Source organism: Patagioenas fasciata, chromosome 1 (genome assembly GCF_037038585.1).
Source record: "Patagioenas fasciata isolate bPatFas1 chromosome 1, bPatFas1.hap1, whole genome shotgun sequence".
NCBI classification, from domain to species: Eukaryota; Metazoa; Chordata; class Aves; order Columbiformes; family Columbidae; genus Patagioenas; species Patagioenas fasciata.
In genome coordinates, this window is record NC_092520.1 from 57,064,484 (window position 1) to 57,087,618 (window position 23,135).

At 37.5% G+C, this 23,135-nt stretch overlaps 1 protein-coding gene across 1 annotated transcript in view; it reads left to right on the forward strand.

Moving 5' to 3' along the window:
• Positions 1-137: 137 nt before the first annotated feature.
• TM9SF2 (transmembrane 9 superfamily member 2) overlaps positions 138-23,135 on the forward strand; it is a 28,725-nt gene continuing 5,727 nt past the window's right edge. Inside the window, exons 1-15 of the mRNA XM_065829713.2 lie at positions 138-502; positions 4,548-4,615; positions 5,765-5,858; positions 6,602-6,729; positions 11,206-11,335; positions 12,928-13,052; positions 13,956-14,067; positions 16,281-16,360; positions 16,452-16,560; positions 16,687-16,819; positions 17,064-17,183; positions 19,311-19,368; positions 20,012-20,171; positions 21,667-21,818; positions 22,859-22,970. Coding sequence (XP_065685785.1) covers positions 374-502; positions 4,548-4,615; positions 5,765-5,858; positions 6,602-6,729; positions 11,206-11,335; positions 12,928-13,052; positions 13,956-14,067; positions 16,281-16,360; positions 16,452-16,560; positions 16,687-16,819; positions 17,064-17,183; positions 19,311-19,368; positions 20,012-20,171; positions 21,667-21,818; positions 22,859-22,970 — 1,710 coding nt within the window. The 5' untranslated portion in view covers positions 138-373. The remainder of the gene's footprint in view (positions 503-4,547; positions 4,616-5,764; positions 5,859-6,601; positions 6,730-11,205; positions 11,336-12,927; positions 13,053-13,955; positions 14,068-16,280; positions 16,361-16,451; positions 16,561-16,686; positions 16,820-17,063; positions 17,184-19,310; positions 19,369-20,011; positions 20,172-21,666; positions 21,819-22,858; positions 22,971-23,135) is intronic.

Consider the following 23,135-nt stretch of genomic DNA (forward strand, 5'->3'; position numbering starts at 1 on the left):
CGCCCCGCCGCGGGCGGAGAGCGCCGCGTTGCCACGACAACAGTAGCCAAGCGGGGGCGCTACCCCGGAAGCGAACGCGTGGAAGCCCGGGCCGGCTCGGCTCGTCGCGTGCGCCGGCCCCGCCCCCCTCACCCCCCCAGCACTCGTCAGGAGGTCCGCGCGGGGTGACGTGTCGCGCGCGCGAGAAGCCGGAAGTGGCGGCCGTCGGGGCGCGGGGGGGAGGAAGAAGAAGAAGCAGCAGCCGAAGCCGCGATTGTTGCCGCTGCGGGCGCGACGGGCGCTCAGGGACCCTCTACCCGCTTCCTGCAGGCTGCCGCGCGCCGCCGCCGTTACTCCGCGCGCTCGCGCTCCCCCTCACTCCCGCCGTCCCGCCATGGCCCTGCGGCGGCTCCTCATCGCCGCTGCTCTGGTGGCAGCCGCGCCCCCCGCCGCCGCCTTCTACCTGCCGGGCCTGGCGCCCGTCAACTTCTGCGACAAGGACAAGGAGACGCCCGAGTGCAAGGTGAGCCCGTGGGGGGCCGAGGCCGCCGCGCTGAGGGGAGGCCTGGGCGCCGCCCCTGCCCCGGGGGCTCTCGTTGCTGCGCGGCCTGACTTGTGTCCTCCTGCCGTGGAGGTTGTGTGGGGGCCGTTTATTATTTTGTTTTATTTTATGGAGGGTTTGTAGCTGCTTGGTTTTGACGTACCGAATGTCCCCGGGGGCTGCCGCGGACTTGGGGCGAGTTTCAGTTTCCCCGGTGATCGCCAGTGGTGAGGTGTCCGCGGTGCTTTGCCGGGAAGGGCCGGGCTGTCAGTTCATCCCATGAGCGGCGGTCACGGTGCGGAAATAGGAAGCGCCGGCCGCTTATCTCTCGGGCGCTTTGAAATATTCGTTGGAAAGCTGAAGAAAGTAAAGAATCGCAGTGGCAAGTCGTACTGGGTTGTGTGCGATCCTCGGCAGGAGTGAACAGCTGATGGCTGCGAACAGATACAAAGTCAAGGCAAATATGCAGTGACACTTTCTTTGCTGTGTCCTCCTGGCTGCAGGAACCTGAAGCGTTGGGGCTTCTAGGCCCCTGGGTCTGAAGTGAAGTTTAAACTTATTTTTATGCCTACAGAAGTGACAAACGAAGTTCACGTAACCAAATTGCTTATTTGTCATTATGTTGGCTGGTAGGGGGTCTGTACTTGAAATAGTCTTTGAACCTTTGGGTGAGCTTTAGAAGTTGCTTGCTGCTGCTGTGATGGAGATTACACTGAACCATGCTTTAGTACTTGAATGACCAATCACTTTTACGATCAAATTGCTGCTGGAAGTGACTGTCTCACACTCTCTGATCTCTCAGCTTCTGTATTGCATGAAATACTGGTCCACAATTCTTCAGAATAAAAGTATTTAAACTGTGTGCTTTTGGTAAACATCTTGCACTGACTTTATTTGCTGTCATGAATCAGTAGAGCAGGTAATAAGACAAATGTGTAATGAAGGCGTAGTTGTTACAAATATTTTTTTCCCTTCTTTAAGTGCATTGTTCCATTCAGACCCAGCAAATCTTGCATCTAACACATAGCTGTGGATTTTTTCACTCTTGTTTCTATGCCACTTCTGTTGTAGTAGTAAAACATTCTATGGACGTTCTTTTATAGGTTGGCAGAAATGGTGTTCGGAAGTGGGCTTGGGAGGTCACATAGTCCAACCTCCTGCTTGTAGCACAGCTGTTGTCAACACTAGATCAGCTCAGCTCTACCTTTGTTTAAGCAAGTCTTGAAAACATCCAAGCAGCGTGCTGAAGTACCCACTTAAAACATTTTTCAGGCAATCGCGAAGAAACTTGAGTTACTTTCCTTCCACCTCAGTATCCAAGCAGGCAGCTGCACTACCTTCTTAAGGCTTTTTTTTTTTCTTCAAATACAGGCTAAGACTTTCAAGCTGCAGTTTGTAGTTTTACACAACATCCCTGAAAAAAAAAAAATGTTTGAATTATTCCTACTTTAAGTTAGGATTATGTCAGAAAGATTTTTATTTTTTTTTTCCAGTTAGGTGAGCCAGGTTGCCTTCTGTCTTTTGTAACCAACCTGAGACACTTATGGAGTGATCTTCATCAGATGTCTCTGTTTTTTTTCCTCATATAATGTATAAGAAATGTTTGTCTCCTTATCCTGAGAATTTATCATTTTGTAAATGTGAAGCGAGTTGCGTAAACCTACCACCAGTGGCTAGCTGAACATTTTAGTATAACCTCAACAGCTGTATTATTGCAAAAATCTCTTTCTGAAATTGGCTGTCCCTTATATTCCTTTACCTCGTGCCAACCAATTCACATACTGAGACACAGGCACATGGAGAAGTAGAAATCACTCTTCCTGTTTATTTCTCTCCATGTAGCCTGCAATTGAATGTAGCCTGGTCCCTGGTGAGACGAAACAATAATTGCTGTAATTGCTATATCATCATATTTACGTAAGTGGGTAAAACTAACCTTCACTGGACTACCTTATTTTTTTACGTGTTCTTGTTGAGTTCTTACAATTTTTACTATTGATTATGATATTAGTAATAATATTGAGTTTTCCCCTGACTTGCAGATTTAGATCCACAGACTGGATCTCTAAATGGTGCTACTTGTCTGTTATAATCTCTGTGGATCTCCCGTCTTGCCTATTGGTGAGATGGGATGTGAACTTGTTAGTGGGACACGTAGCTACCAGCACAAGAGTGGTGAGACTCATGTCTTTCCCCCTTCCTTCAAGCTGTCTACTGGTCTGCTTGGGCAAACTCAGTTTGCCTACTTTTCCTGTTCCTGGTTGGAATATCATCAGAAACAGAATGTGATCTGCAGACTAAAATAGTAACTCCTGCCTGAATATTAAGAATCCTTACTCAGTTTAAAAAAAAAAATACAATGGCAAGTCCCTTTTGGATTCATACATATGGGAAATTGTTTATCAAAGATGCTGATCTGCAGTAATGTGTATACTTCTTATAGAAATCAAAGCATTCAAGTAAATCTTCTCCTTCAATGAAAAACAGCTAATCTAAGGCCATGGTTCCATGACCAGCTAAGGCAGTCTAATTCCTTGCTGCTGAAAGTGAGAGATTTCATTCCTGTCTTCCTTGAGGCAATGTGTTCCTATCCTCTGCATTGTCCTGGCTGTGTTATTTGTTAAATCCTTTTTTTCAGGTTATTAATGGCAGAAAACTATCCAGGTGGTTTGTGGGTTTTTTTGGCCAGGATAGTTTTATGCAATGTTAGTGAGTTGAAATGGCTTACAGAATTATGACAAGCATGTACTACCCAGAGGTAAGCAGCAGGTCTGCACAGCTTAGGTCAGAGGAGAGAGGAGCAGTTAGGTGCTTTCACTTAATGAGTCAGTTTAACAGCTCACAGCTGCCTGTGTCTCGTGGAACTGCATCCGAACTTGTACGTGTACAAGGACAAGTATTGATAAAGCATAGCACCAGGCTGAAGTATCTGAGCTACAGATAAATGTGATCAATTCCATCCCCCTCCAGAATTTCTTTCTTTGGCTAAACTTGAGTGACTTTTCATAGGGAGGAAAAGCTCTCCTGTTGATTTCATGGTGAGAAAATAGATGGCTTGCTGTTGAAAGGGGGAGGTCCTGTTCCTGAAAGCAATCATGTTCCTTTTGCTGCTTGGTTGCACAGTAAGGCATCTCAATTGCTATACTGCTAAAAACTCCTCGTGTCAATTTTTTGGGTCTTTTGCTATATTAGCCAGTTTAATTGTTTTATTGTGCAAGCAGATAACTGCAAAAACCAGCATAAGGTAAACAGTTGAAATTGATTTGGACTGTGGGACTAAAATAAGAGAAGGGATTTTGAGACTAAGAGGGAAGACTCTGAGACCTCTCCCTTTCCCTAGCAGCAGACTACTCTAACTCTAATTAATATGTATAGGCCAAACTAGTCTGAAACCACAGCAGATTGAATTTCAGGTTCTTGCTCAAGAGTTGTTGGAGTTATTGATAAACTTTTATAAGAAAGTAAATGTGGATATCCTTACCTTCTCTTTGGAAAGAGCTTCTGTTCAAACTTAAAATAGTGTATCAGTTTGAATACATTGTTTAAATCCTCATAGTTCAGTTTTCAGTTGCTACATAGATAAAATTGTGGAAGCAGCTTAATTATAGGGAGTAGTACTGATCTCATCCATAGCTTTATTCATGTTCTTTTAAGACTTTTATTACACAAAAGTTGTGGTGATGACTAACATGGCTCTAACTTGGGACATTAAACTAAAACACAGGCAACCGTGATAATTGTATTATTCTTGTGTGTGATTCCTTGCTATCTTGTAGTTGAAGTGGTTATGTTAGCCTTAAAGTGGCTTTGTGATATAGTCGCTGCTTTTGTGATGGTTATATAGCGTCTTACTAATGCTTTCAGCAAGTACAGTTCATTATACAAAGTTCTACATTTTAAGATGTATAATTATACAGATCCTACTTTTTTCAGCATTCCTTTATCTTATTCACAGAAATCTTTTTATATATCTGTCAGAATTGAAGAAGTGCTTTAAAGTAACTGCTGATTATCTCCACTCTTTCAGTCTGGAATCGAGCTGTTTGTGAACAGACTTGACTCTGTAGAGTCTGTCCTTCCCTACGAATATACTGCGTAAGTATATTATACTGTTTTTGTCATTTTAGTTGACATTTCTTCAAAAAAGATTAATTTAATTTATCTTAAAGTATTATCTACGTCTTGCTACAGCAGTTACCCAGTGAGGAGTGCCTATTTGTTTTGCTAACAAAAGGTTATAAATATAGAATTTTTACTGGATGGATTGCTTCTTTCTTCTTGGTTGTCTTGGTACATACTTTAGGAGGAGTGCATGGATTCATAGGCCCTCATGTAGATTGAAGCACTGCTTTGGAGTAACTAAAGGTTAAAAAAAACGTGTGTGTGTGTGTATATATATATGTATATTTACTCTTCTATATTAGTTGTCATTTTATAGATCAAAGTATTACTACTGTCTTAAGTAGCTTATAGCCAGATGAGTTTAAGTGGCAATGAGGTGTGAACTTCCCATCAGTTATCTTAATGAGGTGTTGAATGTTTTCTTGGTATACATCATAGGAGTGCACAAAACATATCAGTGCCTGGTACAACTGTGTAAAGTTGTTGCTTCAAAAAATGTTTTGACTGTTAGTATTGAAGAGCTTTAGCACTAGTTATATCTACATGTTAATGGACATAAATGTGATGTACTTGAAATTAGATTGTAAAAACTTGGAAGATGTGTTTTTAAACATGTTTGTGAATAAAACTGCAGTAAGCTTTTTGTTTAATAGTGCTAGTTGTAAAGGAGCTGTGTGGATGTGTTTGTAGATACTTTTTTTTTTTTTTAATTATATTATCCCCCCTACCCTGCAAAGGATTTGGTGTGTATGTTTTTCTCTCAGAGCTGTCATAGAGCTCTAGGAGAAGATTTAGTTTCTGGCTAAAATTCCTATGCAAATAGGAAACTTCTAATGACCTAAGGAAACTTTTATGTTACCATGTTTAATACAAACTGAATTCTGAAATGGCTGATGAAGAGATTTAATTGTTGGGGATTCTTTTTGTAGTGTTTGGGTTTTTTTTTCAAAGTGGGACTGTGACTTTCACACTTTGCAGGTTCAAGGAAGAAGTTGTTGTCTAGAAGGAAAGCTGTATAGTTGCTTTTCTTGTGATGAAGGTGTTGGTTTGGGAGCACTGTTTGAGGTCTAATATTTGCAGCTGAGCATATTCTGTTAACTTTATGTCTTTTCTCCAATTCAGGTTTGATTTTTGTCAAGCAGAAGGAAAGAAGCGTCCATCTGAAAACCTTGGCCAAGTTTTGTTTGGAGAGAGGATAGAACCATCTCCTTACAGGGTTAGTTCTCTGACAAGGGAGGGGGTATTCGGTAATATGTGCGTTCAGATATAACCAAAGGAGATCAGAATCTTGAAGATCATTTTCACATGGACTTTATCTCAAAAGGCTTCAAAATCTGAAATTCTACATAATATAAATCCGTGAATTTAACCTAGTAGTAACTATGGACTTTGCGTCATGAAGCTGTAGACTGAAATGCTGTAGAGGTTGTCTTCTCTCCTTGAAACCTGCCAAAACAAGATTTTTGCACCTCAGCTGTCCTCTTTTTTTAGAGGGAATTGAGTATCTTATTTCTTGGAACCAGATCTGAAAATATTACAGTTGTAAATGGAAGAATTAGAAATGGTCTTAGCCAGCTTGTGTTTTCTGATGTCTGAAGGTCTCGCCTTTTCTATCACGTAGAGTAGAAGAGAAAATTAGCAATTGAATATACCTGGGACAGCATTGCTGCTATGAGGTCAAATGAGTCATCTGGTAAATCATTCCAGAAAACAGGTTTCAGTCGGTAACAAGAAGCTATTAGTGTAGGGCTCCTACAGTGATCACAGGCAAATTTTATAGCACGCACCTATATAAAAACCTTCTCTGGAGGGTTAATATACATAGTCTTGGTAATTTGTTAGGTGTTTTTATTGTATCGGTGTAGGCATTTACAAATGTATAGGGGAAAGTTGTTAAATATTGAAATTACACGAAGTTTGTAACAACCTTTTTGCTCATATGTCTTTCATTTTTCTTAGTTCACATTTAACAACAGGGAGACCTGTACATCTGTTTGTACAAAAACATATGATACCACAAAGCCAGAAGATAAACAGAAATTAGACTTTTTGAAAAAAAGTATGCTACTGAATTATCAACATCATTGGTAAGTTGATATCAAAATTCGTAGATTGGTTAGTCCAGTGTGTTGTTGATAATTTAGTTTATCATTTTGTATTTGCAAGTTAATAAAAATGAACACTAAGTATTTCCACTTAATCTGTTCCGCTTCTGTTCTTGGAAAGATGTTACATTGTTTGACTTCATAAAACATTTCATTCACTTGAAGGATAAGCACCAGGTATAATGGAAAAAAGTCTGTTTCCAAACATAAAGCTTTGTGTAGTTTTTGTGCTGTCTCTGTGCTTAATGTAAACTATTGCTATTTCTTTACACCTGTAAGTATATAAGTTAGTCCTGCCCTAGTTTGAGAAAAGTCTTAAAGAACCTTTATTCTATTGCTGTGTTGTCTTTGTTTTTTCTCGAGAGGCTTTGCACTCCCCTTCAAGTGTTGTGTCAAGGAGGGACGGTTCTGAGAGAGTTTGTTTCTCTGACACGATATGCAAGGGAAAGGTGGCCAGTGAAAATTAATTACTAAAGTAATTTTGAGGAACATCTAAATGCTTGATCTTTCTCTTCTCTCAGTCCCTCTGTAACCATCTGAGTCACCTTGGAGCATTCTGGGGCCCTGTTTCTACTTGGACATTGAGGTTTTCTTCTGATGGGCATTAAGGGCCAGGCAAGGCTGAACGTGTATGAATCTCATGCTGACTTTCAGTTAGGATGTAGCCATGCTGTGCACCCACCTCCAAGAGCTGGGAAATGTTTATTAACAGGCTCCGCATTGACACTTGGGAATACCCAGCCATGCTATCTATATTTGTATAGTGTTTCACATATTTGTGTGCTGTGCTAACAGCAGCCACTGGGTTTAAGTGTAGAGAAGAAACAACTTGAGCATGAAGTTGTCAGAGCTCCTGTGGCATGTTTTTGCAAGTAATACATGAGTATAATTAACTGATGTTGCCTGTATGATTCCAAATATGTGCTCCCTGCTTCACAGAAACAAAGTTTTCAGTCTTCATCTAATTAGATTAAACTTTCTGGATATATGTGTAAAAATGCAGGTGAAATGTTGAACGTTGCCTCTGCCATTAAATGTTTTTCTTTAATGTCACATTCTGTTTCTTCAGTTTTTAAACAGCCACTGGTGCTGAAAGGGCAATGAGTGAGTTTTCTACTGCTCTTGGGAACTAATATGGGCTATCCCTTGTTAGGGATAAACTGTGGCTCACTGATGTAGATCTTCCTGGGAACCTCTTTAAAATTAGTATAGTTGAAAGTTGATGGGTTAGGTCAGAAGGGTTCTCAGGCAATAGCTATATGTTTATGTAGGTGAACCAGGAAGTAATAAAAAAACCATGAAAGGCCCAGCTACTTTCGTAGGGATTTGAAGTGTATATGTCTAATACTGAAATAAGTAGAGCTTCGGACATGCTGGATTTGGCTTTATGCCTATTAGATACTGCAAATATTTGTAATATTTGCACCGCTTTGAATTTCACTGATGCATGTTGGTGTGTCATAAAGCTTCAGCTTCCAAAGTTTGTGTATGTTTTGGTGTGTAAATGAAAAATAGTTTCCCAAGATTATGACCCTGTCACTCTTTGAAAAAGATGAAGTTTTGGGCTTTCCTAAAAAAATATTAAGCTGACTATTGAAACAGAAACTGGAACAGAAGTGTGTAAAACTAATCACACAGAAAAGCACTTTACACTGTTTGGTTTTTTTTTTTTTTTTAACCCCATTTAGATTAAATTATATTGCAAATATACTTTGTGTATTTAAGTATATTTTTTTTTAGCCTATCCAACTAACTTGATAGGACTGTTCAGATTTTAGCAAGATGTAGTTCTAGTTTTTAATGTGAACATTTCCCTTTAAATTTATGATACTCTGTACGTTTTCTTTACATATTATTCTTACATTCTTAGTTCTTTAAATAATACTTCTATGTGTTTTGTTGTTGTTGGGTGTTTTGTTTTGTTGTTGTTTTTTTTTTGGGGGGGGGTTGTGTTTGGTTTGGGGTTTTGTTGGTTGGTTGGGGTTTTGTTGGGTTTTTTTGTTTGGTTGGTTTTGTTTTCTGGTTTTTGTGTGTGTTTTTTTTTTGCTTTTGTTTTTTTTTGCTAGGTCCACTACTCAAAAACTTTAGAATCCCTCTTTATGCCTGTTACGGTAACGATTGTCCTCCTCAGCCACAGCTTCACAAAGTGCAAGTGGCTGGATTTTGTGATGAGTGATGCATAGTCCAAGAATATGATACAGGGGTATGTTGTACAGGGATCAGTAAGGTAGCATAAGTGAGGATTTAATAAGGGTTTATTATCCAGCTTCAATTTATCATAAAATTCCTGGGGAACACAGATAGTGCAAAGTACTTTCAACATTTTAAAAGCCACTTAATAAGCTTAGGAATTGACATACTGAATTGGACTCGACAGCTATACTGTTATCTTGGTTGACAGTGTTCATCACCAGATGTTCTTGAAAGGCATGTAAGAAGACTGTTGTATAGCACATTTACCCCACATGTGTAATAACTTCAAGTCGTTTTAAATTTGAAGATTAACTGTGAAAAATGGTTTACGCTTAAACTATCAATTAGTTCCAGCATTGCTGCTTGAGGGCAGCTCAGTATGTCTTTGCTGTAAAAGATGCAAGGCAAGCCCTTTATGCCACTCAAACTTGTTAGCAATAGATTAGTTCTTTACCTGCTTTTGTTTATGAAATTAAAATACTAACAAAAGCAGGAGCATATATTATGGGGGTAAAATTCCAAATAAGGCCCAGGTGTAATGAATCTGCACCTGGAATAGCTCCTAATCAGCAACTAAATTGTGCCCCATAGTAGCATGGTGAAATGGGTAGGATTTGGCTGGTGCTTGAGCTGTTTGCAACTCTGTGTTAGTCTTCAGAATCTGTCAAGAACCTGGAAATTGTGTTTTTGGAGGGTCTGTCTTTCACCTTTTCCACTGTGTCAGTGTGAGCCATGAACATGGCTATTATTTCTGTTTGGGAGCGGATGGTAGGGATGATGCTAATCTCCTTATGTTTTGTGTACAAAGGCACCATGTACTGCTTGTTTTACCCCGATCTATTGATGTGCTTTAAAAAACAGTGCTACATCAGACACTGTTACAATACACAACAAACAGAATAATACTTTGTTGTTGTCTGAAGTCGTAATTCCCATGTTTTATTAGGTATTTAAAAGTACCCAATGAGGTATTAGCAGGTATCTGTTCACATTAATGAGCTAGTGGTTATAATGATTAGATGGATATTCAGTAGCTTGGTGTTACAAAAAATGTGTTAACTTTCAGTGAGATGTCCTTTTTCGGTCTAGTGATGCACAAAAAGTGGCAGTTGTGTCATGTTGTGTGTGAAGTTTATTAATAGACCGTTAAAAACATTCCCTGGAACAATTAAGGTTGCTCTAAGGACAGCTACTGAATTTTTAGTCTTTGAATTATTTTCCTTTGGGATTTGTCTTTCAGCTAGTTAAAACATGAAGATATAGGTTTATTTCTTTTACAGGGGGATAGGTGGCTGTGTTGGGTATCTTTCTCTATGTTTAAATGTAATTTTTGTTTTGTCATTTGTCCTGTTTGCAGCATGTTGGATACTGTTTGTAACCTAACCGTCTTATAACTTTCTGTAACTTCTCATGGAGGTGTGGAATTACTTGACAATTTTTTCATTGAAACTGAACTATAAACCTACTAGGCTCAGGACTTTTAGGTAATATGAATATAAACCTTGTGAGGAGGTGATATTAAGGCAGAAGGTAGACAATGGAGAGAGGTTTGAAAGTGATTACTTTCCCAAATGTGTGGTGGCTTACAATATTTTGCTCATGTAAACCATCTAATTAAAGTATCCCATGCTCTCAGGGAACTGCAACTGAGATTAGTGGTCAGGAATTCACTTCAATAGCAAAAATAAAAAATAATCTTGCACCTTAGCTTTAGTGCAAAATAAAGTTTAAAGACTGTCATGAAAAATGTATTTTGAAGTGGAAGACCAAGGAGAAAGCTGGAGGATTAGTAATACGTATATGTGTTTAGGCACATTTCTTTATTTTGTGTTTTGTCTCAAACTTCTAATTATCAAGTTAATTTTAGTTGGTTTAGTGGATGATTTTGGCCACTTTTAAAGACAAAATAATTAAATGTTAAATTTTTAGGACTTTGGACTGTGAGAGTTTTATGTAAGGGGACTTCAAAAACCAGTCCAGTGAACAAAATGTTTTAGTGGTCACAGAGTAAGCCTCCTATTTCCAAGTAATCTGCTTCAGAAATTTATTTATTTATTTATTTCTAAAAAAGGATGAAGTTTCCGTTGAAGAGCTACATGCTTTTATTTCGGGTTGGCAATCAGTGTAATTCCATAGGTTAAGATCTGAAATAAGTTAATCATTCCAATAATGAATATAGCAAAGTTAGAGGAATGTTAATCTGGTTTTCTTTCCATTACACTGTTTATTTTGAAAGATTGTGAAATGTCACTGTGCCATTTACAGGATTGTAGACAACATGCCTGTGACCTGGTGTTATGATGTTGAAGATGGCCAGAGGTTCTGCAATCCTGGTTTTCCTATTGGCTGTTATATTACAGAAGATGGTCATCCAAAAGATGCCTGCGTTATTAATGTATGTGTATGCAGTTATGTTTTTTTAAATATCCCCTCTTTACTGATTTAAAGACTACCATTTCTCCTATGTCCTGTTTCTATGGTGAGTCCTTGATATCTTAAGAACCCTTGCTGCCTAAAACTAGGTAAATGTTTTGATATCTCTGCAAGTACCACAATTTGTACGCATCATCTAAGTGCAAAAACTTTGTCTCTTCTGTTGCATAATACAAAGAGCTCTAAATTATCTTTTAGAGATGAACATGAATAGCATTTAGTGCATGTAAAGAGTGAAGGACAATAAGAACATGTCATCCCTCATTGCCTAAGAAGTCTGAACAGTTGAAGGCTTGGTCTTTACATTTTTGTGGGATAGAAGTGCCTTCATGGACATAGGTTTGCGTAGATGTGTTTGTACCTTTGCATGGAAATTAATACTTACTGAAGGATTGCTTTCCCTGAAACTGTGTGGGTTAATGAAGGAAGGCAGAATGTAAGATTTCTGAGTGAACAAAACTCCTCCTGTGAGAGACAGATCTATTGGATTAACTGGTGGATGTCCAGATAAATGCCCTGTGAGCATTATGGAAATAAGAATGCAATAGAAAATCCAGGTTGCCTTTAGATTACCACAGAGCTCTTCCATGGAGAGATCCCCTGGAATAGGTTGTTGGTTTTACCAGAACGATTAGTTTTACTTAATAAGCCTTACCAAAGACAACTGTTTCTGCAGTTTTGAATTTTGTTTCCTTTCCTCTGTAATGCTTCAGAGACTCAGTATGAATGGATGCTGGAAACAAGTTTATGATCAAATATGTAACCTGGCAGTATTTTTTTCGTCTTGCTTAAATACTTGTTTTTAGTAAAAGGAAAATAGCCTTTAAAGAATAACTGAAAGACTGGAGATGAATACATTGTTTATATAACTATTTTTGCAATTAGGGTGCTTTGTAGAAAGGGGTAGGAATAGGACACTGAGGAAGTACTATAATAATAGACCTTCAGTAGACATAATGCTTGTGGTTTAACAGCCTCTTTAACTGACTGAATTCCAAGCTGATCTTTCCCTTCACCTGAGATTTGTATTCCGCATTCTTGGGTGCTGCTTGCAGTTCATCCCTGTGCATCTTTGGTTTCAAATGTCAAGGTGGTTCTGTCACAGACAGCAATTACTTGCATTGTTTATCTTGGAAGGTTCTGTTTAATCTACGGAAAATATACATGTTGTTTTAAAGTAGCTGATGCTTATGAAATGTTTCTGATATAAAAGTTGTCACATAGTTATCTATCCAGTTTGGTACTTAAATAAAATGAGACATCTTCACTTATTTAATTTTTTAATTAATATATTTATAAATATATTTTAAATTTAAATACGTTTTTCTACATTTCAACTGTAGTAGACTATTGTTAACATTAACTTTTCTAGTTTGTCTTTTAATTCAAGGCTTTACTCTCTTTGTATTCCCTGAATCCCACCTTAATCTAGTAGGATAACTTCTTGATAGAAAAACTGTACACAGTCTAAAAACATCGTACATAAGCTTCTGCCTAAAGCTTTTGGATGTCTCTATCTTTTTGATTGTTTAACACATTCTTTTATCATCGCAGTCAGAATTTCATGAAAAAGATACTTTTTATATCTTCAACCACGTTGACATAAAAATATTTTACCACGTTGTGGAAAATGAAGCTCGGACAGCAAGACTAGTTGCTGCTAAACTTGAACCAAAAAGGTTAGTACTTGGAAAGAACTTATCACCAAACAGCGGTCTATCCCAAGGTACTTGCTTTGATTTGGGGACCTGTTGCTAGTCAGAAGCATTTTCAGATATGTGACCTGTAGATTAGCTTTCGTGTTGATTTATGTAGTGTTATGTAGGACAGTCTAACATGAATTTGTTCCAAATTTGATAGATCTTCATGCACTATTTTCTGAGAGAGAAAACAAAAACAAAAAACAACCCCACAAACAAAATCCAACCAAAAGAAACAACAATTCGGTGAAGCAACCCTCATTTCCCTACTGGGGAACGTTTTGTCTTGTGACAGAATAGGCCACCAGTGCCTGGGGCAGGGGTAATGAGTGTGCAACACTTGATGTCTTGAGCAATCAAAATTTGGATGAAATTATTTCAAAAATATACTCGTCAATTGTTCTGGTGTCGATGTGCCTTTTGCATGACTGGTGTCTAGTTTATTATTTCTTAGAATGTTGTCTTTCCTTTCTTTTGGATTCTTGGTATAACTGAGCTTCTTGCATTGTTAGTCAACCATCATTATGAAAGTATTTTTTTCTGACAGAAGTTAGTAATTCTGTTGTAACTATGTGAGTGTTTTGGAGGTTCTTAGCAGTACTCGGCCTTCTTTAATTTTTGGTGTTCTGCTTTAGATACTGTATTCTCTGTAGTTTTGTCTTTAGAAGAGACAACTTTTGTTTAAAAAGTTCAATTATCAAAAAGTCCTGTGCTTATGATACGTTCCTTATGAGTTCTGAAATTTATGAGGCATTAAGAACAACTTTCATATCTAAGGGAAGAATCCTAGGTGAAACTGGTGGTTGTGTAAGGTGAATGAATTGTTTCTTAAGAGTGTTGTCAGTGAAGTAACTTTCATTCTGTGGTCTTTTTTCCCCGCAGTTACAAGCATACTCATCCAGACAAACCTGACTGCTCAGGAGTACCTATGGATATAAGTAATAAGGCCAATGGAGAAGTCAAAATTGCTTACACGTATTCAGTTTCTTTTCATGTGAGTACTAAGCTTTCAGTGGTAATTGCCTCTCAAAATCATGTGTTAGTACTCTGAATTACAAAGATGAACAACTAAAATTATCACAGAATACATACTTTGTGATTTAAAAACTTTATTTGAACTGAAGATCAGAGGTGGCTTGGGATTTAACATCATGGTTTACAATTTTGCGTACAGTCGTCCCCCCCACACACACACTGCATGTGAAATACATGTGTGTGTTTTTTAAAAGAATCACGCTTTCCATGTTTACCTATGTTGTCTGGTCGATTACTTTTCAATCAAAGCTCCAAGTCTGAGAAATTGTGTGTTTCAGCAAATTAGTGGGTTTGGTAGATTGAAGCTGATGGAAATTTCCCATGGAAATTTGCAAAAGAGAGGGAAGCTGATATTCTTTGTTCTGATACTCTCTATTTAAAGGCAGAGGAGCAGTAACTGTAGGGAGCAGTGATACTTAAATATGTCTCATTCTGTCATTCTGCTGACGAGCAAGCTTTTTTTTTTTAAATGGAGTTTGCTAGACATATTTTTTTGAGAGTTTCCCACTGTTTCCCTATTAGTCTGAGACCTCAAAATGCAAGTGACTCACTAAAGAGTACAGATTATAACTGACTGGACTTCTTGACTCCCTGCATGTGTATTGAAGGGATACTGCACACATAGCAGTTCAAATTGTTAACCTCAATAATTCTGTGATTCTTCTGAATAGGAAGTCTATACCTTCCTTTTTTTTTTTTTGTCATCATGGATTTTAATCACAATCTTAGCCATTAATAGATTAAAAAATAGCAATAGGACAATTTTTAATTTTGTTTAACTTTTTTGTTCTGATGGGAAGGTCAGTGATGTCTTCCAAAATGATAGGCCATTGTCATATCAAGGCTGTTCAGATGCTGAAGGCAATTATGATGCTGAAATTTGTATACTGAAAAGCAAGTACTTCTGGAAACCTGTCAGAAATTAGTATATAAGAATGACCTCAGCTTCATGCTATTATGTTGTTTATCTAAAAAAAAAAAAAAAGACATGCCTGGTTATGTGTGTGTTACTGTCCTGTGCACAATGTTACATCACTTGGAGGTCATCTTCTGAAATTCTCCTGGGTTAGCACATCAGGTCATCTCTGGAAAACAGAAAAAAGGCAGTGTGTAGGTATGGGGAAAAATGTGCTTCTGTCCTAGAATCGTTGATGCTGGTTTAGAAACTTGTTGCTTGCACTGCAACCTAGTTTTATTACTTAAGTGAGCTAGGTATTTCATCTTGGCTAAACTTTTCAATCTACTGGGTTTTATATTTTCAAAAACCGGCTTCACTGGAAAGTGCTCTTGCTCTTGTACGTTATAAATTACTGAAATAACATCCTCTTAGAAAAGTATCTATCAATTTTTATTAATTGATACTAGTGTTTATGGCTTGTTTATTAGCCAAAACTACTAGCTGATACAGCTCCCTTAGAAACATCTGTATGATAGTGTGACGAAACTGCCTTAAAAAACGACTGTCAGAAACAGTCTTACGTAAGCACTTCAGGTAGATCAGCACTGTTTATTCCTTTTTTTCATCTTTACTCTGCAAAATAAAACGAAATGCTCCTTTTGAAGTGTTTCTGATCAATGAATGTTCAGTCTGAATAAGTATAATCAGTTTAAATGCATGAAGGAATAATTTGTTTTGCTCTACTAACAATGTAAGTTTTGTAGTATTGTCTCCCTTACCTGTCTGTCAGTATAAGCTTAATGTAACTGGATTGGTAGTTGGTACTGAAACAAGGTTATATCCAAGCAAAGGATAATTTGGAAGAAGCAGTGTCTAAAAAGTGGAACATGATGCTGGAGACTATGTAGCAGAGCTTAGTGTGTCAGTGTCTGTTATGTTGGTTCATATATGCTAAAAAATGCTTTTTTGTTATTCTGCTTGTCATTTGAATTTCAGATGAGTTAATGTAGTTCTTGAAGGGAGGAAGCACAATTAAATTAATTTTATATACCCTTGTGTCCTAAGAAGAAATGGGTGCTCAGTACTGTTCAGAAAGTATTTTGGGTTAGATTCTATGGTCAGATATTAGGTTTGCTTTAGGTAGTTATTAAAAACTATTCCCTATTTCCCTATTCAGTTTGTCATGACATTTAAGATTGCTTTGCATGAACATCAGCTTGTAAATTTAATTTGGATACTGACTGTATCTGAAACTAATGTGATTACTCTTTCAGGAAGAAAAAGATATAAGGTGGGCGTCAAGATGGGATTATATTTTGGAATCCATGCCACACACTCACATCCAGTGGTTCAGGTGAGAAGAAAGTTTTTCTTCAAGTGTACTTGCACTGAAGTGTTTACATTGCAAGTTGAACAATTTTATTTTTTTTTTTTTTTTAATTTAGTATTATGAATTCCTTGGTGATTGTCCTCTTTCTGTCTGGAATGGTAGCTATGATTATGTTGAGGACACTGCATAAAGACATTGCAAGATACAATCAGATGGATTCCACTGTAAGTCTGAAATAAACCTCCTAAAATGTATTAGGAATGTATATTTTTTCCAGCTTGATGTATTTCCATAACAAGCTATGTACATGACAATCTACTGTATTAAAATGGGTGTATTTTTCTTTACAGGAAGATGCTCAGGAAGAATTTGGCTGGAAACTGGTTCATGGTGATATTTTCAGGCCCCCAAGAAAAGGAATGCTGTTGTCTGTTTTTCTAGGCTCTGGCACACAGATCTTAATAATGACATTTGTTACCCTGTGTAAGTAATAAAGTGAGGAGAAGTTAGTTGAGTACGAATGATCTTTCACTGCTAATCTCATGGCACTAGTAAAAATACCAGTGTAGTTTTTGTCTAGAAGTCTCTTAAAAGTCTAATATTAGAAACAACTGAACTGATATGGTAGGTATGCAACTTCGTAGACACAGATTTTAAGGTAACTCATGTATTGGCTTTAAGTCAAATGTGTAATTACTTTCTAAAATTGTGCATCTCTGCTTCATAGTTTTTGCTTGCCTGGGATTTTTGTCACCTGCTAACCGGGGAGCGTTAATGACCTGTGCTGTAGTTTTGTGGGTACTGCTTGGAACTCCAGCCGGTTATGTTGCTGCCAGATTCTACAAATGTGAGTAAAAGTTATTTAAAATGGCAGGGCTCAAGTTCATTCAAGTAAATTATCATCACAGAACTGATTATTTTCCAGTACTGTATGTAGTTTGCCTTAGGGCAAGATGGGAGAAATGTACTTACCTTAATGACAGAAAAGATGAATAAAACACTGACATGGTTACATTGGTTTTGATGCAATCATGCCCGAAGACCATGATTTGCTCTTGCTATTATGTGTTTTATGTAATTGGGAAGCAATTTCCATTTTACTAGTACTAAGCATATTACATCAGTCAGTTTTGTACTTCTGTTTCCTACAGTGTGTGTGGGGGTGTTAACTTGCATTTAGTTTTAGCCATCAGTTTTGCTTGGTAACTTCCCCCCCCATCATGAACTTCTACTCTTGCATGCCTGAGATTTGTCACCTCTTTTTAGCTAGTTCCTACGTTTTTGGGAGAATGGTGATTATCAGACTGTGGCAGGGGCATTGGGGGAAGGATTATTAGGTGTTCTGTAGTTGTAGAAATCAAACTAGTGGTGTTTGAGCACCTGACAGTAGTTAGTTGAAACTGTTTTCTTTAACTGATCCCAACTAGCTGTTCTTTCAAGGCCTGTCTACCAACCTTAAATGATTTGGCCTTGTATCTTCTGGTTTATTTTAAGGTGAAGCGTGCCATTCCGCACACAGTTTATTTTAACTACCTTACTCAAGGTATAAGTCTGTTTATGACCGAGCTGGGTCTTTGGGACTATTGTAGTTCTGAACATACGGGGCTAAATGGGTTTATTCCTGAACTTCAACCTGACAGTAGGCATTGGAGTTCTTTCTTCTGACAGTTCTGTCCTTTGCACATGAGGAGAACCTCTGAGGTTGTATTTTGTAGGGAGTTTTTCCACAATGGTAGTGATGTGATATTCCTTGCCCTTCTCTTCAAGCCAGTTAGATTTAAATGGAAGGAGTCTTTAGGACTAAGACCATAATTGAGGACAGAATTAGTGTATATTGTATGTTTTGAAGGATATTTTGAAGTGTATTGAAAGTAAATTGAATCCAGTATCTTTGGTGAAGATGTAACTAGTAATAATTACATTTCATATTATACTTATTGGGAATATAGCTGAGACTTGAATGTTGTGTTTAAGTACTGAGACCGTGAGTGACTGATCCAGAGATATTGTTTTAACATGAAGTGGTACATACCCTGTATAGAGCATGTAAACATGAGTGTTTTTCCTTATATTGCACAAACAATGTGAGACATAAACCAAAATGCAACTGAAATGGATATCCAGTTCTAAAAGTGGGTGTTTTTTTCAACATTGCGTTTAAAAAGTGAAACCTGAGTTGAATTAAATGGTTAAACTTAATGACCAGTGCCATTTTCTAACAAGACTTTGTGAAGAAATAGAAACGTAATTAAAATCAGTCTAGCCATAGTCACTTCTGATTCTTGAAGTGAAGAAGCATGTCATTATGGCAGTGCTCAGATGAAATTGTCAGCTTCACTGAATTCCAGCAGGATATTTTTCATTTGAAAGTATGCTGACTAGAATTTTTATCAGCGTAGTGCAAATTCATAGAGATTTTCTTAATAAAGCTATATTTGGTCTTTTGGTATCGCCACTGCTTAATGCCGTTAAGACTCAAGAGAACATAACTGCTTCCTGTAAGCGTGTTAGTCCTGACTTTCTTGTAGGATTCTTAGCCAAGAGTTATTTCAAGAAAACTGTTAAGCTTGCTTTTCACGTATTTAGATTTTTTTTTTTCTACTAAGACCTGCAGACAAATGCTGGAAAGCTTAAACTTCTTAATCACTCCAGGTTTAAGCTGTTTTTTAAAGACTTGAATATGCTACAGATCTACTTCCTTCTTTTAACAGATAAAGTGGTCAGAGACCTGGTTTATTTAGTTGAATACTTTTCCTGACCTTGGTCTGAGACATTTCTTTGAAGCTTCATGATTAAGCAATATGTTGAGGGAATTCAGTTTTATTACTGAAGATTTAGTTTACTGGTTTAAACTTGAGCATGATAGGACATTATTTGAGTATTTAGGAGCTAAGTATAACAGGTAAATGGAGTGGAAAATTAATAGTTGTAAGCTTAATGCATGTTTTGATGACTGTCAAATGTTTTAATACAGCATTTGGAGGTGAGAAGTGGAAAACAAATGTCCTGCTGACATCATTCCTTTGTCCTGGGTAAGTTGAGAATATAGCCATGATTAAAAGAATTAAATTGCTTCTCTGACATGCATAGCTAATTTTTAAGTTTCAGCTATCTGAGCAAATTTTATTACGTCATACCTTTATTCCAGAAGCTACAAGAATATCATGGCATTTTTGACAAAGATGAGTATGTTATTGGCATATCATCTTTAGATTTCCTTTTTACTAAACATTTTTTTACTCTCACCACAATGAAAGGTTAAGAGCATTATGATAGTAGTAAGTTTTAGACAGACACACTTTTTCCTTGCTTTCTTTTACTCTCTAGGCTGTTTCCCTGACCACACTGTAGTTGGTCCTATATAGTGTCATATACTGTATAAACACTAGGATAAATTCTTCTACTTAATCACAGCAAGCAGTCTTACCCTGAAGTGTAGTTAAGACAAGCATATATTTGAAATTGTTTTATTGGAACGTCAGCCTCTGCTGGAGTTCAGTCCCAGTAGATTAACGAAGAATTGCTTGTTTGACCTCTTCATTTGGATATTTTGAGTGTGTCATTTGGTTTTAACAGAGATTTACGCTGAAATCTTCATACAGTGCTACTGTTGTTTTAACATTATTAAATGTTAAGGAGTATTTCTGTGCTTTAAGTGTGTTATGTATTTTTCAGAATTGTGTTTGCAGATTTTTTTATCATGAACCTCATTCTCTGGGGCGAAGGCTCTTCAGCAGCTATTCCGTTTGGTACTTTGGTTGCTATTTTGGCACTCTGGTTTTGCATATCTGTACCGCTGACGTTTATTGGTGCCTATTTTGGTTTTAAGAAAAACGTAAGTGTTGGTGAAATTGTTTTGTGAGTATGTGCATTCACGTGTATACCCACATGTATATTTTTCACTGAATAGCATATGACAGAGGTAGTGCCTAAGCCAGTTGCATTGTCAGCTTCTGTTCTGTTCAGTTACTTTAGCACTGCATTAGATATCCAATCTTGATATTCCAAGACTTTGATACTGAGTGGTTGTTGGTGGTGATATTTCTCTGCAATGATTAGGGTTATCATTTAATTGAGCGACTGCTCCGGACAAAGCAGTGGGCTTTCTTTGTTTTAATTAGCATTAATTCTTTCATTACTAAAAAAGTGTGTTGACCCAGCCGAGCATAAGGGAAAGCAACTTATGCATTTCTGTTTTTTCCCCATGTTTTTTGGTTCTGTCTGCCCTCTACACTCAGTCTTCAGAAAGATATTTTCTGATCAAGTTGTCAGAGTTCTTGTCAGATCTGTTTGCATAAGTGTTCTGTAAATGGTCACCACTGCTTGGCAGACATTAATCAGGATTTACTTTCAGACTGACCAATTTTACTTAAATGAGGGCTCTTTGTGACACTGGTGACCAAACCTTCTTTAACAGTGAAATCAATTATTCCATTTTTGCTCAAAAAGAGGTTTGCTGTGCCCCAAAATGGAAAGATCTGTAAGTTCAGATATTTTGTGGTTTTTTTCTATATAGGAAGCCAGAGTTCCAGCTCTCTGTAGGTCTCATGGAATAACCTTCAGAGAATGTTTAAATATCTTAGAATGCACTTTTGAAGTTGATTGTAGTTATCCTGTTGTTCTTAACTATAATTCAGTGGGGTTTTTTCTCATAAACAGGTTGAAATTCCAGTAAACGCTCCTGCACTATATAGGGGCAGTTCCTTTAAGAAAAGAGGATTTGATAAACTATAAGGCAAAGTGACAGGTGTCATAAATATGTTCAAAACAGAAAGCAAGTACCTACCAAGTATCTGTGGATGCTTTTGATGTAATCTTTACAGAAGGGGAAAGATGGCAAAGTATGCACTTATCTGCCTATATTTTTTCCCTCTCACCATGCTGATCTATGCATGCATCATAAATTAGGATTTAATTGCCAGATTGAATCCCCTTAGTTTGTAAATTTACCCTCATGTGATTCCTGGAGCAAATCCTGAAACACAATATACAGTGTCTTCTAGAAGGGGAAAGCAGGAGTCTGCACCACTACTATCCCCCAGCTGAAAAGTGAGAGATCAGCTCAGGCTCTGTTACAGAGTAATCATAAAAAGGGAAGTCCAAAATACCTGTGGCTATGTTTTTAGTAAGAGCCGTCTTTTAGCTTGTTTGCCTAGCAAATCTTGGTAGCTGGGTTGGTAGCAAAATCAGATGTAGGGGTGGCTGGGTATGTACATGGTCAAAACCAATACCAGACATTTGTAACCACTCATTTCAAAAGTAAAGCAAAAAGGTAGTGCCATATATTGACATGTTATTTATTTAGAAATTTCTTTTTTTTTTGTTTAAAGGCTATTGAACACCCTGTTCGCACAAATCAAATTCCTCGTCAGATTCCTGAGCAATCATTCTATACAAAGCCATTACCTGGCATTGTTATGGGCGGGATTCTGCCTTTTGGATGTATCTTTATACAGTTGTTCTTTATTCTCAATAGTATTTGGTAAGTTAACTACTATCTATTTGAATATTCCCTGTATAAAAGGTGGTAATTTATTCATAAAAGTGTTTCTTCAAGGTGGTTTGACTGATTTTTGGTGATGCAGGCTTACCAGAATACTGATTCAATAAAAAATTAAATGTTAACATCTTTTTAACACTTTGTGGTTTAGAAGATATTCAGTGCCTGTTTTGCATGCTGAGGTGTGTAGAGAAGTGGCCGTGATATGCTTAGCGATTTACAGCTGACCTGCAATATTCAAATAGCTACTTTTCTCATGCGACTTCTCTCACTTCATGTGTAAGTGGCCCTGAAGCTGACATATGGTACGTAACTTGAGAGCAATAAGTATATTAAAATTGACTAGAGGTATTTTTATAGTTGTTGTTGAACTAGAAAAGTATTACTATTATACTCTTGGGAGAAAAAATAAGAAGAAAGTTTGTGAAATCCTTGTAAAGGCACCAGAGGGTAATTATTTTAAAAGATAAAGGACCAAAGACTAGTCCAGTGTAAGTGAATTCTGATGTGAGCTCATAGCACACTGACAAACTAATCTACTGTGAGGGATTTGTCTTCCTTCTGGCACAATTTAGTTATTGGATCTTGTTAAACTGTTTCTGAACCTTGAATAGGTGCCTCTACTCTATGTAGACAGCTACAGCATTTGACATTTCTTGTTATTTTACAGCTCTGCCCCTTTGATTGAAATGTGAGGTGAAATCCAAGTTCTGCTGAAGTCAGTGGAAGAGGTCACGCTGACTTCACTGGAACTATAACTTCACTCATTATGTCTAGTCAGTTCTTTCCCTAAAAGCCCAACCAGGAGCATACTTTGGCCTTGCTTTCTCATGGTTTTCAAACTGAGCTGCCAAGGCTCCTGTTCTTCATTTAGAAAACAAATTAGCCAATTTTATGACCACACAACTGATAGTACTTCAGTAGGAAGGAGAATACTTCAGGTGAAGGTGGTATTACTGCATATGAAGAAATAATATTGGCACAGTGTCCCTTTTAATTATTTTTTTAACTCCTTTTTCTAGGTCTCACCAGATGTATTACATGTTTGGATTCCTGTTTCTGGTATTCATTATTTTGGTTATTACATGTTCTGAGGCCACGATATTGCTCTGCTACTTCCATCTATGTGCAGAGGTAAGAGATATTCTTTAGTATTCACACCTGATGTGGTTTTAAGAATGTTTATAAAATTTAAGGCTTTTGTAACTGGAAATAAGTATTCCAGAATTCAACATAAACACCACTACTGGTTGTCCTTAAACCATGTCTTTAAAAAGTGAAGCAGGCTACTTCTGGCAA